General features: G+C 39.2%; 2 protein-coding genes across 2 annotated transcripts; both read left to right on the top strand.

Annotated features, from left to right (window-relative positions):
* Positions 1–400: 400 nt before the first annotated feature.
* Positions 401–10,211, top strand: aup1 (AUP1 lipid droplet regulating VLDL assembly factor). The gene is made up of 12 exons (XM_030396644.1): positions 401–733; positions 1,941–2,078; positions 2,412–2,562; positions 3,032–3,219; positions 4,025–4,097; positions 4,487–4,560; positions 4,860–4,926; positions 7,498–7,600; positions 7,714–7,851; positions 8,056–8,195; positions 8,431–8,519; positions 9,837–10,211. Exons 1-12 carry the CDS (start codon positions 693–695, stop codon positions 9,880–9,882), a joined length of 1,248 nt encoding a protein of 415 aa, XP_030252504.1. The 5' UTR covers positions 401–692; the 3' UTR covers positions 9,883–10,211.
* Positions 10,212–11,135: 924 nt separating this feature from the next.
* Positions 11,136–15,342, top strand: fnta (farnesyltransferase, CAAX box, subunit alpha). The gene is made up of 9 exons (XM_030396643.1): positions 11,136–11,340; positions 11,806–11,891; positions 12,113–12,227; positions 12,530–12,634; positions 12,875–13,001; positions 13,241–13,389; positions 13,698–13,760; positions 13,991–14,183; positions 14,338–15,342. Exons 1-9 carry the CDS (start codon positions 11,213–11,215, stop codon positions 14,491–14,493), a joined length of 1,122 nt encoding a protein of 373 aa, XP_030252503.1. The 5' UTR covers positions 11,136–11,212; the 3' UTR covers positions 14,494–15,342.
* Positions 15,343–18,656: the final 3,314 nt, after the last annotated feature.

The raw sequence follows: 18,656 nt of genomic DNA, 5'->3' as shown, positions 1-18,656 counted from the left end.
GCATTGCAGAAAGACATTTTTGATTAGCCTACCTCTGGATATTATTGTAAATTCTAATGTCCCTCCAATTTGGCACACCTTTGTAACCACAGCCAGTAACAGGACTGTGGGTTGTTGTGATTGAACTTGTGAGAGTATAACACTGGCACTAGAGGGCGACAAATATCGTAACTTTTCGATGATTTCTGTTAGAGGACTTTTATTTTGAAAGTTAAAGACCCAGTGAGGCCACACAGTTGTGCAAACTAAAGATTTCATGAATATATTGGAAACATAACAGTTTATTATCAGTATTTATAGCTATTGTCGAAGTTTGTGACAAACTAAAGATAGCACAGATTTTGAGTCAGTTTATTTGACTTTTACGGCGATTGCACTTTTATTCTGTAATGTTGTGTCCGGAAGTGAAATTGTTGTTACTGCCGTTGAAGCACAGGCGCTAGCGCTGCTAGCACCGCGGCCAGGAACATGTATTGACGACAGCTAAAGCTAAGCTAACATTATAAACTTGCTGAGATAGGTTGCCTCAAGGTTTTACTCTAATCACGCTAGTCAATCGTGGAAACAACGTTAGTTGCCACTTTACCCCCCGAACGACAAAATAGCTGTCGTGAACGTTATGACTAATTTATTTTCAGGGATCAGGCTGTATTCTTAGCATTAGCCTTTGAGCAAAGGTCTGACTGGCGGACATGGAGACTCGGGGGATTGAAGACATGTTTGACTTTCGTCGGTAAGTCAGCTAACGGCAGCTAGCTGTTAACCTTCAGCTAACGATAATTAGCCATTTGCAGTAATGTTAAATTCTTATTCTGTGTGCTAACGATGTGCTGTAAAATATCGTCAGGTGACATCAGTGGTTGCTTAGCTAACTGCTGTAGATTTCCAAATGAAGGGAAGGCAAACCTTTTATAAAACATGAAAGCTAATTAGCTAGCTAACCTGGGAGTGCGGTGGTGACGTTAACGTAAATATTTCATTTTCCCAGTTATTTTGCAACCGTGTACTATGCTAATTTAGTGCACACGTCGTGCTGTCATCAGCTGAATTGTTAGGTGGTTCATATAGCAGAGCTACTTAGCTAGCCTAACCATAAATGGTTGTTGAACTTTAAACTCGGCGTGAAGTTTTCCAAAGGACTCAACTTGGACACAGTAGGCTGAGATAACGTGTACCTCCGTGTATATACAGTGTATACCTTTGTCATAAACGTCACTTCGGCTTTGAAAAGTGAAAGTTGTGACTCATTCACGAACTCAAAAAATAAAGTAACCCACGTTTCACATGAATAGATGTGTGTAATTAGGCCTGTAAGTGTGGAGGTACTGATTATGGTGTTGAATATTAGGACAAAGTAGGACTAGATTAATATCGGGCATCCCAGATGTTCTGTCAATCAAATAGAGACACGTGTAATAACTTGTAGGAAATTAAACCTGCCGACGTGTTAAACTGGCATATGGAAACTTACTGGTAATACACTAAGTTACTCTACAGCAAAAGAGGCCGGTGATGTTTATTGTCAGCTCTGATTAATTGTCGTGCATCAGAGAACTTGAGACATACATTTGATTTCACAATAAAGTCTTAAACATTAATGTTGTAGTTTACCAGCAGGTATAGGACACATTTTTAGCAGTCCTGCTTTTATCAATCGAGTTAACTGGGAGTGTGAAGTAAAATATGCCCATGTTGTCCAACAGTGTTGATTACAATACATACACAGCAGCTGAATGTGAAGTTTTATTAATTCAAGGTATACAGATGGTTGTTCACGCTTGGCTTATTTTTCCTTTGTTTGTTTGTTTGCTTCTGATATTATTAGTCGCTGTTGGAGTGATTTGTGTGGCCTGTCAAGATCACATATCAGCAATCTCATTTCACCTCTTTCAGCTTTTATCTACTGCACTGAAAACTCTTCTCATTCTTTCTCTGGACAGGTTTCCCAAAGATGCCGTTGTTCTCCTGCTGTTGCTGGTTTACTTTCCAGTTGGGATTTGTTTGACGTTAATACGGATTTTTATTGGTGTTCACGTGTTCTTGGTCAGCTGTGCGCTTCCAGAAAGTTTTATCAGAAGGCAAGTATTTTGAAATATCACTGTTTTTATTTATGCCACTTAGTCTCAAGAGTAATAATGTAGCTGTAGTAGTTGCATGTATTTCATTAATAATAACTGAGGTACCAGTAGAAATATAAGAAAATAACATCTATAATGGATACTGTATGTCCTGTTTAGAAATAATTGCAGCATCGAAGAACCCCAACATTTAATTAGATGACACATGTAAATGACCTGGACGTTTCTATGAGAGCATGGCCAAAATATGAAAAAATACTGAGCTCAGTAAAACTGTATATTTATGAAAATGTTAATAAATTACTGCCCTCTGTTGTTTCTTTGTCCTCTCAGATTTATTGTAAGGATTATGTGCTCAGTCCTGGGGATGCATGTGAGACAGAAAAACCCTCGCTCCAGAGACAAAAACACAAAGCTTTACATGTGCAATCATGTGACAGAGTTCGACCACAACATAATCAACCTTCTGACCATCTGCAATACCGTGAGTGTTTGACTTCCAATATCCTCTTTGCTTTTCCTGATGTTTTAAATATTTTATACATCTCTCATTCATAAGACTGGTACACACTTCAGATCGCACAGATTGCACGCATGCAGCAGCTAACATGTGTGCAGTGAAGTAACTGGATATGGCACGTACCTCACAAAAGTGTTGCTAACTGGTACACTTGGACATTTTTCATTTCGCCTTCATGTAAGCTGCCCTAGTGAAACCTGAAAGATTACAAAGAAAACTGCGCGCTGCAGATGACGCATGCAGCTTGCAAAGGAGGCGATGAGTGCACTGGTGCATGAAGCATACTAAAGTCTCACACGTGTAGTGTCCAGGCCATCTTTCTATCCCATCTTTGACCTTTTTTTATTCTACCAGTGTACATTGTTGTCTTTTTCTGGTAAATACAGTGAATGCAGTGTTATGTGAGCGTACACTGTCTGTTTCTACTCATTAGCCCCAGTTAGAGGGCTCCACAGGCTTTGTGTGTTGGGCCAGAGGCTTCATGGAAATCCATTCAACATCTGGCCAGGAAGCAATTGGAGAGACTCTTCGGAGGTACTGCTCCACTGAAGGCACCCCACCTTTGCTCCTGTTTCCTGAGGAGGACACCACAAATGGCCGTGCTGGCCTGCTCAAGTTCAGGTGAGTGCTACTGTAATATTTGCTGCTGCTGCAGGATCTAACTACGCATCGTAAGATTGACATGACATGTTTGATTTATGTTGCTAACGATGGCACAGTTAATACTTGTGAGTGGAATTTGTTGATGCAATGCTAGTAATAAGTGAAATATTTCCTCATAAATTATTTTATATTTACATACAATAATCCTAGTCCTCAGCAACGTTTTGGATCAGTATATACAAATGGCAATGGTGTTTTGGCTCACACTCATGATTTTGGTTGTAAAAACAAACTGTGATTTTAATCAAGCCAGCTACAAATGATCATTCCTCTTCTACGGCACTTTGAGATAGAGATGAATTACAATGGCGGTTGTTTCCTCCTACTAATTTCCCTCTGGAGTTCCACAGGCAAATTAGTGTTAGGAAGTGAAAACAGCTGCAAAATTGATTCATTTCTGTCGTTAATTTGAGTAACTCATAAGCAAGTTTACTGTATCTGCAGCCAAAGTCCCCTGGAGGTGCACCAGAACCTAAAAAAGGACTTCATAATAGGATAGAAGAATATTGCTTTGCTTTTGTTTGCACAGGTCTGAAATTGATTTTATATAAGTTTTTTTTTTTAAAGTTTTATACACACTTGTGACTCAATCAGGCCAGAACTCCTTTGTGCCAAGTATAAAACACCAACAGTGTCATAATTCTCCATGTTATTTGTGAGTATTTTTAGATAAATCTGTTTCTGTTATGTTGGGGGGTGAAAAAAGTCAGATTTTGCGTGTACAACACCATCTAACATACTGAGTATGTTTGTTTCCTTTCAGTTCTTGGCCTTTTTCACTGACTGATTCCATTCAGCCTGTGGCCTTACGGGTGACCAGACCATTGATTGCTTTGGTAAAGTCATTTGATCATGCATTTAAGACAAAAATAGAGTGCAGGGATAACATAGACTGTTTGAATCTTGAGTGCTGTGTGGAACATAAGTATAACAAGTACAGAGGAGGGATATTTCTTCATGGGGTTGTTAATGACTGTAACAAGACACTGACAATGCAAAATGTCAACCTACAGAGGAAGGAAGGAAATGAATAAGGGAAGATAAAGCATTTTACAGGTGGAGTTAGTTGCAGGATTGTTTGGGTCACCAGGACATGGTGCCACAGCTATTATTGTCCCTCTCCTCTCTGTGAGTGTCTGTGCAAACATAGTTGAAGTAGGGCATGCCACACTAAGCCATAAGATAACAGTATGATTGACTTCATTGTATTCTTGTCTGTCCACAGAGCACACCAGAGTCAAGTTGGCTGAAGGAGCTCTTGTGGACATTTTTTGTTCCATGTACAGTGTATCATGTAAGGTACTAAATAATTTGTATTATTATTTCTATCTGCAATTGTCTTTTTATAATCCTGATCTTCTGCTGACAGAGTAGTTATAGTCTACTGGTAAAGTTTTGCTTTGGCACAGATAACGTCCCCCGGCTCATCTCTGGCCAGTAATGTTGATTAACGAGCATGCCTCTCAAATGTTCAGATTCAATAGCTTCTGTTTTTAAGTTTAAAAATAGTCTCCTGTTGATTTTCACCAATACTGTAGCCATAATTGTTGTCAGAATGACTCCTTATTTTGCTTTTTTGTTTTTAATTTTCATTCCAGTTGGCTCCCACCAGTATCCAGACAAGATGGCGAGTCCATGCAGGAGTTTGCCAACAAAGTCCAGGAGGTAAAAAAATCAGGGCTCGACAGTGCGACTGTTTTGCTCGCATTTGCGAGTTGATTATTTCCAGTGCGAATAGAAAATTACATTCAGTCGCATCAGTGCGACTCCGACAAAACTGTAGTACATGCACCATTTTGCTGTTTACGTGAGCACTGAGCAGTAAACACCCGCATTTTTTTTGCCGTTTATCCGCAGTTTTGTACAAACGCCTCACTACAGTCGCTCAGTTTCTGTGGCCGCTCTGTGTCTGCGCTCGCTGCAGCTGCCTCCTCTCCCCCTCCCTCTCCTGTTGCTGCTTCAAACATGACACCGGCTTTGGGACTGACCGGCTGATGACTCTTGCTGTGTTAGATTTTATTGTTCAGCTCGTACTGATGATGCAGGAACTACCGCAAAATACCCAATAATAGCCGGGCGTTTATTTGTTTCAATCACTTAACAGACCAGGCGTTTATTTGGGACAGGCGTTTAATTCCCTCCTCACAAAAATCCGGGATGAAAATGTCACAAACTTCTCCAGCTTCTCTGTGAATTCTCTGGCATCCTTCTGGGCACAACACGTGAAAAAGGCGAAAAAGAAAAACGTGCAGTGTCAGTGGTCACGTCTTCTTCCTTGATGTTTTTTCAAAATAAATTAGACTCGCAAGACAAGCATATATATAATTTATTATTATTATTATTATTATTATCATTATTATTATTATTATTATTATTATTATTATTATTATTATTATTCTTGACTTTGAATGGGAACTGCTGTAAAGCATTTCTGTTTCTGATTCATATAGTATGCAGTCAGTTTTCCATATTTTAAGTTAAATTAAATGAATCAAGACAGATGTCACATTTACATGTCCGGGTGTGGTTATTATAGGTGTCTTTAAAAAATGATCCAGATATACTGATCCCTCCACTTTGGGATAATTAATGGTACTGTTTGTACAGTGCTTTCAGAAAATCAATCACCTGAAAAATGATAACATAATTATAGGAGTGAGAGAAATGATACATCTCAAAATATTAAATATGTTGTAATTTCAATTTTGAAATTTTAATACTTGTTATTACGCAAACCCCTATTACTTTTTGCCACCACTGCCAGATCATACTGATTTTGCAGGGACAGACTCTCCAAACAATTAAATGGGAACAATTTCAGTTTATAAACAAGTCTTTTTTTTTCCCAGAAAAACAGTTATTTTAATTTTTTTCGTGGCTGGGCCACTATAATTACACATGGGGCCAGTAAAACTCGAATCTACTGGCCAAGCGGGCCAGCAAGAAAAAAATGTTAAGTTGGACACTGGGAGGCAGCCGGGGCACTGTAGCTGTGAAGCTTTAAGACCTCCACACGAAGCAGCCTGGCCGTGTCCACAACAGAGAACCTGATGCGCATCAGCCTCGAGGGGCCTCCACTGGAGAGCTATGACCCAAGTCCAGCCGTAGAGAGGTGGCTTAGTTCCAAGCGGGTCAGGAGACCAGACTATGTTGACTGCTGGAGCAGGGACATTCTTCCAGTTTAAAAGAGCCAGTTATAACATTAAAATTAGTCTACAGGGTTAGGATTAGGCTAAATAAGTACTTTATTTGTTTGAAAATTACGTTTTTACCAAAATTGCTGAATTTTCATTGTGCTACTAAAAAATGTGTACTACTAAATTTTTCAGCATGGTAGCACAGTGCTACTTGGAAAAAAAGCTTAGCGTCAAGCCCTGAAAATGTTTGCCAGCTTAGTGGATTCATAAAGTTAGATCTGTAATGGCAAAAACAAATATGCGAAAAAAAAACTGTTATAGCGCATACAGTACTGAAAGTTAGGCAGTTTGTCCGACTGCTCCATCACCCAGATTCCTCTTTAGTGAGCAACAAAGATCTAGCTATAGTTTCCTAAACTCACATCCTACAGTTTGTCCATCATCAGTGTTTTCCACAGGATTTCTGAGACTGGTGGCCAGACCTTTGACCCTCTTCAGGGACGTAGCAATATTTTGTACAAGTGAAGGATTAAAGGTGCAATATTTAAGAATTGGCTACCTGTTAAATTCAAAATCACTACAAATAGGTTGCAGCATATTACCAGAGTAACCACTAACTGCTGCTCATTATAGCTGCAGCTGCTTAGTTAATGCTGTCAGCTGTGCAGCTAGTGGTCCAGACGGTGAGCTCAGAACACCAGGGAAGTGCTGGTGTATATGCTGACAGACCGGGGCTAGCTGATTAGCTGGCTAACATGCTAACTTCAGTAGATAGTTTTACAACACAATTTAAGTCGTCACAGCATCAAAGCTTCACTTTCTATTGATAATTTGATTTTGTTTTTGTTTTTTCACATTTCTAACAAAAATCTAACCTACTGCACCTTTAATGCATCAATCTGGTGCCCTTTGAGAACAGAATTAAGAGGCTAAACCAAGTATCATATTTTAGCTTCATTATGAGACTGGGGCGGGACAGATTAGGCTGTAGTTTGCCACCACAGTATAGGTAATGAATGGGAAACACTGCATTTATATCAGTTATTGCCTGCTCCTTTCTGCTGCTGTTGTACATTAAATGTGTGTCTTTTAATTTCAGCTGCTAGCTGGTGAACTTGGCTTGGTCTCCACCAAGATCACTAAAGCAGACAAAGCAGAGCACATCAAAAGAAAAAGACACACTGTACCACAAACTGCTACAGGTAAGTAAATTAAAAAAACACACACAATACACCTGGCTCTCTACATGTTGGGATTCACCTGATTGGTTTAGAGTTTTGGGGGGTAATGTCAGCTGTTCCTCTTTTTCCCCCAGGTGTCAGACCTCCCTCCATTGGCCTTGGCTTTATGGTCCAGAGTTTGGGTGCAGATGATCATAGGATTGCTAAAATGGCCCAACAGGTGAAGGACGTGCTGCCTCATGTCCCGCTGAATGTAATCACAAAGGACTTAGGTAGGGACCAATTTCAGTGCACGTTTACACGTGGACCCCATGTCCCACCTTATTGAAATGTACTGTGACTCTCTGCTCTACTGTTAAATATCATCTACTCTCTACCACACTCTGCTCTGTTCATTCGATTTGTAACGCATCCTCAAAAACTGGTATAGGGTTTAAATCGCTGTGCATTTACAGTTGTCTTGTGATTGTTTATAGCAAAAACCAATTGCATTGACACCACCATAACAAATCTGCTGGAAAACAAAGAGGAAACTCAAATGGAAGCAACCGGGATGTCAACCTTTGGGCCTTCTAAGAGCAGCTCCTATTCCTGTGGTCCTGCTCCCACCATAAAGGTTTGACAGTTCAGCCTTTTGTAGTCTTATCTCTCTGGCTTGGGAATTTAGGATCCATTTTAATCATGTGAACATATAAAGCTCTTATTTCCTAGAATTTTAAGAGGAGATTATAAGTTGCATAGAAATGTTAGTGTTGTATCACATTGATTGATTTTAATTTCAGATACAATAGATCCAGCTTATCATTTATTTTGCTGCTAAATTGATAATTCCACTTTCTTTCCCTCCACAGCCTGCTGCCAAATCCTTTGGGAAATCACCAGTTGACAGACATTTGTCTCTCCAAGAGAGAAAAGAAGCGCTCTATAATTTTGCAAGAAGGTGAGATTTTCTTGCCATTAGCAATGTCACATCAGCAGAGCAGAATTCTTAAAAAAAATTGCAGCAGAAAGGTCAGGCATACATGGTGGGATTGCGTCTTCTGTCAGTCTCTCAACTATTGTTTCAATCAAGTGTTTCTGGGCTCATTGAAAATGCGCCATGTCTGTTCCATCCATGGTAATAAGACACCTCAGAGAAAAGCCAAAGCTGTTTCATTATGCACAACATTTTGCAGTTTTGCAATATTTATTTGGTTTGAGATTTACTTTGAATTAATTCCTAGGGTCATGTCTGTCGCTCAATACTGACTCCACAGAGTGTTAAAGCAGCGCCAGACACAAGTCTTACATAAAAATACACCTGTCTTCGCTAATTTAGACCCTACAGATTTGTTATGAAATCCAGACCGTCTCTGAGACAGCAGTGATGGAGCGAGCCATTGGGAGTTCTCAACTGTTCCTTCTCTTTGGCGTAAAACTTACTCAACCAAATGGAAAATGGAGTGTAACTTAAAAGTGCAGAAATCAATATCTTTATATTTACAATGGGTCAAACTGTGAAATGAGGTTGATCACATTGATGAACCCTCGGGGAGCAACCGCCAAATCTGCATTTCTAAGTTCTACAGAGTGTTTTAACATCTTTAAGCTCATTGTTTTGGATTTAGAGCTCTTTACTGTTTGGGTTCACTCTCACAGCTCTCACCAGCGTTGTTTTCAGTGTCAGCAGGCAGCTGTTTACAATCAAAAAGCTCTGATAAACCCACTGTAGTCTTCCTTCTTAGAATCAAACGGCAGACAAAGTTAGAACTAGCTCATGAACATTATGGAGCCAAATATTTGTGTCTGGAGTTAGTGGAGAGCTAAACAGAACTGTAGGCAGAGTGAGTGTAAGGCTTACATTTGTCATGTGGCCTGAAACACAATTCTTAATTAATGCTTAATTTGGAATAAACCTCCAATAAGCTTCAGTGTAATGTTACATTGATTTTCATTTTAATCATGTTCACAACAAAACATGGCAGCAGAAAAAATATCTATTGGAAAAACTCAAGGACAAAAAAGAAAAAAGAATGTAGATGCATGTCCTGCATTTTGTGGCTTAAATTCTCCTTTAAAATGTGGCAAGATTGTTTCAGAGCATGGGAAAGTTTGACCATAAGGCAATGCATTCATTTTAATTGTAATGAAAAGGCTATGTCATGTTTATCATCTAAACCAAGTGCTTGTCTTAACTGAGAGGTCTGACGGATAAAAACTCACTCTTAGTAAGTAATCACTGACTGTTGTTCTTATCTGATTTGCCTCCCTCTTCTAGACGCTACATTGAAAAGCACGGATTGGATCAAGAAGACAGTCACTGAACAAACGTTGGGTCAAGCCATCATTGAAAACTCGTCAGAGAGAAGCATATTCACCTTGCATAGCTGTCTAATTTGAATGGTGATTTTATATTCTGTCAACAGGTTCTGTTGAAAAACAGATTTTGTTAATTGCAAATGTCGGAGACGAGTATTCACAACATGTACAGTATATGTTGATGGAATGGTGATTATGCATGGTTTAATTCTTCATTCTGGCTGATACATAATTTTGATAACAATTTGTATTACGATCCACTGACTGTGAATCATCTATTTATTTTTATAATGTCCAGAGTCGTCGATGAAAATAAAGTTCAGCTTGACCTTAAGAACTTTGTCACTGACTGTGTTATTCCACTGAATGTTGAGTCAAAAGTCCAAAGATTGGCTTGGGAAGGAGTCAAATGAGAGAATAATATGATCTACATTTTTAATATTTCACTTTTAAGGACTACTGTGATATTTCTTTATAGTTTCATATTCGTATATCTGTTTCCCCCAAATCCTGCCATAAGAGGGAGTCATGGAGCAAGTCTATGCTTGTGCCACAGAGGCTCAGTGGTCCCTCAACAGTTCTTCAGAAAAGTAGTCTGGAGTCTCGTTTTGTCCTCTTTAGGACAGATTTGCTCATGGGAACACAAAACAATCCAACCAAAAGACTAGAGCCTGGTGAGTAACAGTGATTCATGCACTATGAATATATGAAATGACGTGAATAAGAACAAATATGAAGGAGCAATTTGAAAGTGGGTTTGGTCATATTCTGATGAGAGATCAAAAAATGTCATGAGATTTAATTTCAGCCCGACTTGTTTGAAATATAAATGGACGTTTCTGATATGCAGATGAGCCTCATCAGGGCCAGTCGGCAGCTGATACAAGAAATAAAGAAAATAATAGTGAATGTTCTGTTAATTTGCCCTTCATCCCCAATGTATCTCAAATGCGAAGTTTCTGACATCTCTCACATTTCGCGGGGTGGCTATGGTGAACTTAATTATTTCCGTGCCGTAAACGCATATATTAAAATAGTGCCTGAACGTGGCATCTCGGAAGCTTGCGTTAATGAGGATGTGTGGAAGAGCGGTCACATAATTTTGTACTCCTGAACAACTGCATACAGTCACCAGTCAGGTTGTTTTGTCATTTTATATTAATTGGTAACACTTGTCTGGGCTGTTGCTCGGAACTGGAGGACATCCTTTTATTTAAATAACTATTGTCAAAATGTAATTTTCCCACAGTACTTAAAGGCAGCTTTCCACTTCACCGGATATGACGTTTGGTTCCTTCCTCAGCGCACAGACGAGCTTAAGCTAGAGAGTTAGCAATGTCAGGTGTCGAGGAAACTTCAAATGAGCCTGTAAACGTCAAAGAAGACAAAGAGTTTGATGTAGAGGCTGAGGAACACATCGGGGATGATTATTTTGTTGACCCGACTCGATATTTGTTTTACAGGTAGTGTTTGGTTTTCATTTCTCATGAATGTTTGGGTGGCTAGCTTGCTAGCTGCTTTAAGAGTAACTACTTCTTCCGTTAACTTTAGCTAGTGTGTGAAATCACGGTAATGTCTGATAACTTTTAGATTAATGTCTGTTTCGTTGTGAGTTTCGTTAATATTTGCCATCATAACGTGACCACCAATGTCACTATAATTAGCAGTAAATTAGTTACTGGAGAAGTGTTGTGCTAATGGACTTGATAAAGTCATTCTAAACCATTGCCAAGTTGGAACATCTCAGAAGCTAACAAAGGCGAATACATACATGTAGATTATTTCACAAATTAATTTTCATCTTTTTCACATTTGTGTAACAAAGTAGTAACATTGAACTGTTAGGAGCGCTAGCTACATTAGCTAGCTTCAGGGAGTATTGTAGATCAGTAGCCAGGAAATCCACCCCCGTGTGTTTTGTGTTTCAGAGACAGAAAGGAGTGGGCTGACCTGGAGCCTGTTCCTCAGGATGATGGACCAAATCCTGTTGTGAAGATCGCCTACTCTGAAAAGTGTAAGAGATGCGAATCACATAGAAAACACTACAAAAGCGAAAGTGACACGCAAACACCTGCAGATTCAAGAACCATAACTTGTACCACGATACATTTTTAATATAATAATTACAGTAGAGACAATCAGACCACACAGGTATTCACTTGCAGATCAAGTCAGGACCTTGTTGTTGAAATTGGTACTATTCTAGAACTAATGTACAGATCTTTCTTCCAACAGTCTCAGACGTTTATGACTACTTCCGTGCACTGCTGAAGAACGATGAAAGAAGCGAGCGCGCTTTCGCCTTGACAGCAGAGGCCATTGAGCTGAATGCTGCCAATTATACAGTTTGGTGAGCGTGCTGCATGTTGTTGTGAATATCTCCTGGTGTCTCATTTTCATAACACAAGGAAATAAAGCGAGAACAATGATTTGAATGGTACATTGGAGAATTCTCGCACTTCCTCATTCAAACAGTAGGATATTTTATCTTCCTATGTCAAGCTGAGTTGAGTTTTGAAAAAGACGTCCTGTAGTGAACAATTTACAAATGTTTATCCTTTTTAACATTAGAAATAGTGAATTTTTCATTGTGCTTAAAAATGACCTCAGTGAAACTTTATTGTAACATTTCTTGGGTTTTGGTATGTGCAGGCACTACAGGCGAGTACTACTGCAAGCCCTGTCAAAGGACCTGAGAGAGGAGATGAGGTACATTACCGCCATCATCGAGGAGCAACCCAAAAACTATCAAGTCTGGTGAGTGCTGGCAAATTCTTTTTAGGTCCCATGTTTACGTAGTAGTTGTTAAATAGTGTGACATTACTTAAATATTTCAATTATTCAAATAGTCACGATCAGGGTTATTGCTATATACAAATTGTTTGTTTGATTTTGATGTCTATATTTTCTCCAACTTTTTATGAAATGTTAATAATAAAATGAGAGAGGGTTTAAAAAAAATGACGTAATAAAATGAGTTCTCTAAACTCTTCACAGGCATCACAGACGTATGGTGGTAGAGTGGTTGAACGACCCCTCAGAAGAGTTGGAGTTCATTGCCGACATTCTCAGCCAAGATGCAAAGAACTACCACGCCTGGCAGCACAGACAGTGGGTCATCCAGGTAGGTGTTGGGGCTCCTAGCAGAGTTTGGCTTCAGAAATGAGGACCGAGATCCAGTTTTCTTCCCACAGTGAGCCACTCTGCCAGAATGAATCCTTTCCCTTTTCCATGTGGTTGTTTGTTGACATGCTGTTTGAGTCCTTCTGTGGTCAGTATTTGTATCATGCAGCGCAGGGCCACCACTGAAAGCACTACATGATTACATAAACTTTGCCAACATTTGCCTTCTTCACTCTCCAGGAATACAAACTGTGGGACAACGAGCTGGAGTTTGTGGAGAATCTCTTGGAGGATGATGTGAGGAATAACTCTGCATGGAACCAGAGGCATTTTGTAATATCTCACACTACAGGCTTCTCTGATCCAGCCATCGTGGAGAGAGAGATTCAGTGAGTGCTTCTTGACACGACTTGCATAGAAAGATCATTTGTACCCTTTCAAGTTGGAACGAAAAGTGATTTTTTTTTTTGGTCACTGTTACTGACATAGATAGCTTCTGTTTTAAAGAATCTCAGGCTTTACATACAAACACTTTTTATATGTTGTGTTGAAGAGAGGATATAGTTTGATGACGTCCTTTAAACAAGCTAATCAAAGTTTCTTTATTTAATGATCGCATTGTTCTTTCTTCAATATTTGCAAGAGCATGTTTTCTGCCGCATACATTGTTTTTTTTTTTTTTTCTCTTTATGTCAAGATACTGTCTGAGCCAGATCAAAAAGGCTCCACACAATGAGAGCGCATGGAATTATTTGAAAGGGTAAGATGCAACATGTTAGATTTTTTTTCTACAGTATATCTAAATAACATGAATTTTGCAAGATGCAAAAGTGATACATCAAACAACTTGTGTCATCACTACATGAATCTGCTCGGTCTGAGGAAAATCACTGATATTGCTGCCATCCCAATTCAGATATTCACAGTATATGATATGCTACAGGGAAAAAACTGAGCTCACTGACGACGTACCCTCTTTCCCCCCCCAAGGATGCTGCAGGACAGAGGTCTGTCGTCTCCGCCTGGCCTGCTGGAGAGGGTCCTGGAGCTGAAGGACACACACTGTTCACCTTATCTGCTAGCATTTCTGTTTGATTGCTATGAGGATGCTTTGGAGAACAGCAACCAAAAAGAAAATGTGGGGGAAGAGGAACGAAAGGAAACTTTAAGAAAGGCTCTAGAAGTAAGGTTTTATCAAAGAAAACTGTTACAACTGTGATTTCCGACATTAAGTGTGGGTTTTGAGGGATCAGGATTAATTTGTTTGAGAGATGAACTAAAAATGTTGCCATTATTGTTGTTTTCTTACCCTTTCTGTGTCTCTCCCCCCCTGAAAGATTTGTGAACTTCTGGCACAAGAGAAGGACACCATCCGTAAGGAGTACTGGCTGTATTTGGGACGTTCTTTAAAGAGCAAATCTGGAATCAGTAGCCCCTCCGATGAGTCCCCTGAACCGTCAGTCCCAGCATCTGGGCAGCAGGAGATGAGCTAGACTACCAGGAGACCCGCACCATTTCCACTCCTGTCCTGCTTCATCGTCACTGAAAGCGGAACCAACCCATGGAGTTTGATAGTGATTGTTTGAATTGTTGAAATTGTTCTGATGTATATGGTTGCATAAGATTCATAAATAACAACCACTAACACGAGATCACCAGAGGAAAGGGATTGAAATCAAACAGCAAAAATAGAAGGAAATCCCCTTCGTACTAAAGTGTAATAACATGCAACGCTTCGGTTCAAAACATATCTAATTACATGACAAAAAAAAAATAAGGATAAGGAACTACACAATAAGGCTGTATGAGACATCTGGAATTGGAAATCATTATGCTAGTTTATCATCTTTTAGGTTTATTTGAGCGTCTGTCTTTGTTTAAATCTTAATGCATCAATATTTCTGTCTTTTGAACCTATAAATCTGTGTTTGATGGCAGTCTTCATGCCTTGAATATTGATAAATGTCTGAGTGGATTTGCATGCACACATCATTTAATTTAATATCTGAGCAATGGCAGGTGAGCATCTTACGTTAATATCTGGTTACTGGAAAAAAAAAAGTCAGTACTAGCGGGAGCATTTTGACAAGTTTATCTCATTGATTTGTGTTGCTTTAAGATGTAACTTACAAGTTGGTGTCATGGTGAAGTTGAAAGCTGTTTTGAGGGGACACTAATGGGTGACGTAACTACAAAGAAGACTTTAAATGAATTATGTGCGTGTAAACCCACTTTTCATATAAGTTATGTCACATTTCTTTATTGTTCCGCGCTGAGAATACATGTGATTGTGTTGTAATGGAGGGAAGAAGCCCATGAAATAAACCAGTTTGTAGTACTGAGGGTGATATCACTGATAATACGTCGATTAAACGCAGTGGCATGTTGTTGCTGCTGCTGCATTCTGATAAATGAGTCGCACACCATCGCAGCTTTCCCCTTTTTGTCCAAATCTATATCAGCTGCCCTAAATGAGCCACTTTTTTGCCATTGGGCTAGTTTGTTCTGTTTGGTCCTCTGAGCCCGAGCTGCCAGGAGAAAACCAGCGAGCCCCTCGTGCACACAGCACATGTATTGACACTCGCAGCCTCATGTCCTGGACTCCCTCGGAGCTAGGAAATGGATTTACTCCACTAGATGCAGCTGTTTCTACTTCGGCTGACACTACAACACAATCCATCCCTCCAGTTTCTAACCAAGCAGTCGGTCTGCCAGCAGTGTGTAATTACAGCTTCTCCAAATACTTGATGTCAGAGGAGGACAGCTCGCTTTTCTCTGCCTTTCCTCCTCAGTGTGGAGGACACTGTGATCGGCAAGTTCACGTCATCCGCAGTTATGACTTAGCATGAGGGCCATATGACACTGATATCACAAGGCATGAAGGCAAATTATGTGATTTATTCAGTTTTATATACAAGTCAACTCCGAAAAGAACCCAAACGCTGTCCTTTAACTAAATGTAGTTTTGTTAGTAACACTTTATAATTGATTCATGATTTATGCATGAATCAATGCAGGAAATTTCATGAACTTCTGCTGCTCACCATTAACAAATGATGAAGTTACTATGACTATGTGATTAGTTCACACACTACAGATCATCAGTTGAGGAAAGGTAATCATTAGTTACCTCAGACATGACAATTTATTAATGGTGATTAACAGGAATTCTAGATACATCGATTATTTATTGTTTCATGCATCAAGAGCCATGCATTAGTTTAGCATTACTAAAGTACGTAATTTGTAGCCTTATTCAGGGGTGGAAGTAACTAATAACAGATACTGAAATTACTGTAAAAAAAGTGTTTTATGTATTTTTTGGTTTGTAATTTTACATATGCATCTCAACATAATTTAAAAACCCTAATTGAGTACTGATGACAAATTGAATCAATAATAATCCTTTCATCAGAAATATTGTAGCCAATAGGGTTATCAGATCAGGAACGAGCCAATGAAAACAGACACACGAACAGAAAATGCTAAACTCTGCAGCAGGCGAATGTTCGGAGAGGTGAACGTGACCACTGAGCTGAACAGAGCAGGAGTGGGAAGTAAAATGACTGAAGATCTGGAGAAACAGAACCCCCTTTGACTGAACATCTGCTGTTGATAATAAAACTATATTAAACATCAACAGTTTACAGTCAGTTAAGTAGTAACTAATAGTAGAAGCATTTGAAAATAATATTTTGTACATTTACGCAAGTGTTGCTCTATTCTATACAAGGAGTTTTACTTGTAAGTAATATTCCAGGAATGTATCTGACTTGTTCTTGAATACAGATTTTCAGTCACTGCCCTCATTATAAAGTGTTAGTGTTTGTTGGTAAGACTTTAAGTCAATCTGCATGAGTGTGAAGCATCCGCGTTTTTTGATTAAAAACTGAAACACCAAAACAGGCTTACACGGCTTACACCTCGGGCTGCCAAGTGAATATGAATATTGGCCGCAGTGTTTCTTTCTCGAACATATTAATCAAAACAGATCAGGTAGCGGCTGCATCACGTCAAGTGTTTGGAGGACACTGTTCCCCAGAGGTTTAACTTAAAACAAAAACAAAACAAACAAAAAACAAAAAAACAAAAAGGGGCCCAGACAGTGTGTAATTAAAATACTAATTAAAATCAAGCACAAGTCCAAACAAACCACCCAGATTCCCCTCGCAGTCTGTGGAAGTTATTAAATACAGGTGAAGGAGACAGACTGCAGCCAAAAACCTGTCCTCTGTTCTGGTGTCCATATGTGACTTCTACAACAGCAACTATCATGAAGGCTGCTGATGCCACCGGCCACTCTTTGAGATGCAGGCACAGTGGATTAACAGGAGGCCGGTGTATCAGTGTGGATGCCTGGACGAGATCCAGCTCGGTTCTGAGACATCTGTTTCTTATAAATGGTGGAGAAGGGAGCTAATCCTGTGTGGGATTCTGCATCCTCTCCTCTCTGAGAGTCAGCCACATGTTTTTTTTTCTTCTCCCCATCAATGAAACACAGCAGCAGTGATACCGGAACCATACTGCACATCTAAGTTTTTTGAATGGGCACATATTTGCTTAAAATACAGTATTTTCACAGTGTGATGTGATGGAAGGAGACTGCCAATTTGGAAAATAGCAGCGAGAAACTAACTTGGGACTCCATGTGACATTTCTGTCACCTGTCAAACTGTTTCAACGCCGACACTTCTGGATGATGTGAGTTTGAACACATCCAAAAATAATGTCTGACACAATGTTAAAAGGAGTTTTGTTGTAAGCATCTCCAGAAAACTCAAGCTAAGACGAATTCAACCACACAAGAAAAGCAAGCATTCAAAATGGCCTCTCTTCTCGACCTCCTCAAGCCCCAATAGATAAATAAAATACAAAATTGTCACATAGAATTAAACTAAATGAGAACAAAATGAGAATACTTAAAGTGGAGACATCTTTTCAAACCCCACATCCTGATGTGTCCCTGTCTTATTACTGTTTCCACTATAGTCACATACAGCGTTAGCACCATGCTACTGTCCAAAGCGAAAAACAAGCGCAAGAATCCAGATTTGACCTAGAAACGCTGATCTCAGTGCTGTAATAAGTCGTCTGTTACCACTTTAATACTGGAAGAACAGTGGTAACCTTTTGTAGAAGTCTGTCCCTTGTTTATTTGAATGCAGCAAACTTTGCTGCTTTTACTTATTTACTCGTTGTTATTTATTTAAATTTTTATTTATTTATTTATTATTTCTTTCTTACATTTTACTATCTCAGAATGACCTAGACCTGTAAGAACTTTTAAAAACTTTTAAGATTCTTTTTTTCTTTTCCATTTTTCTAGCTTTCACTATCCTGAGCTGGATGATGTGTGTTTGTGTCTCAATGTTTTCCCATCTGCTGCTGCAAACAAAATCTACCTCTGGGTACTAATAAAGGAACTTGAACTTGAACTTGAACTACAAAAAAAAACCCCTTTGTGTGTGCTTTAAGGATAATGCTGCTACTACTTTAATTGTTCTTGATATCAACACAGGCTCTGAAAAGTGATTTATTGTGTTTCCTGGATTTGTAATAACCTACTTTTATCTGAATCCATACCTTGATAAGAACAAATGTTAGATCATGGTCAGTAAATGGGGCATTATTGGGGGATGGATTAACACATTGTTGG

This window comes from Sparus aurata, chromosome 18, assembly GCF_900880675.1.
Source record: "Sparus aurata chromosome 18, fSpaAur1.1, whole genome shotgun sequence".
Taxonomy (NCBI): domain Eukaryota; kingdom Metazoa; phylum Chordata; class Actinopteri; order Spariformes; family Sparidae; genus Sparus; species Sparus aurata.
Note: the sequence above shows the minus strand (reverse complement) of the source record. Positions and strands in the feature narration are given on the sequence as shown.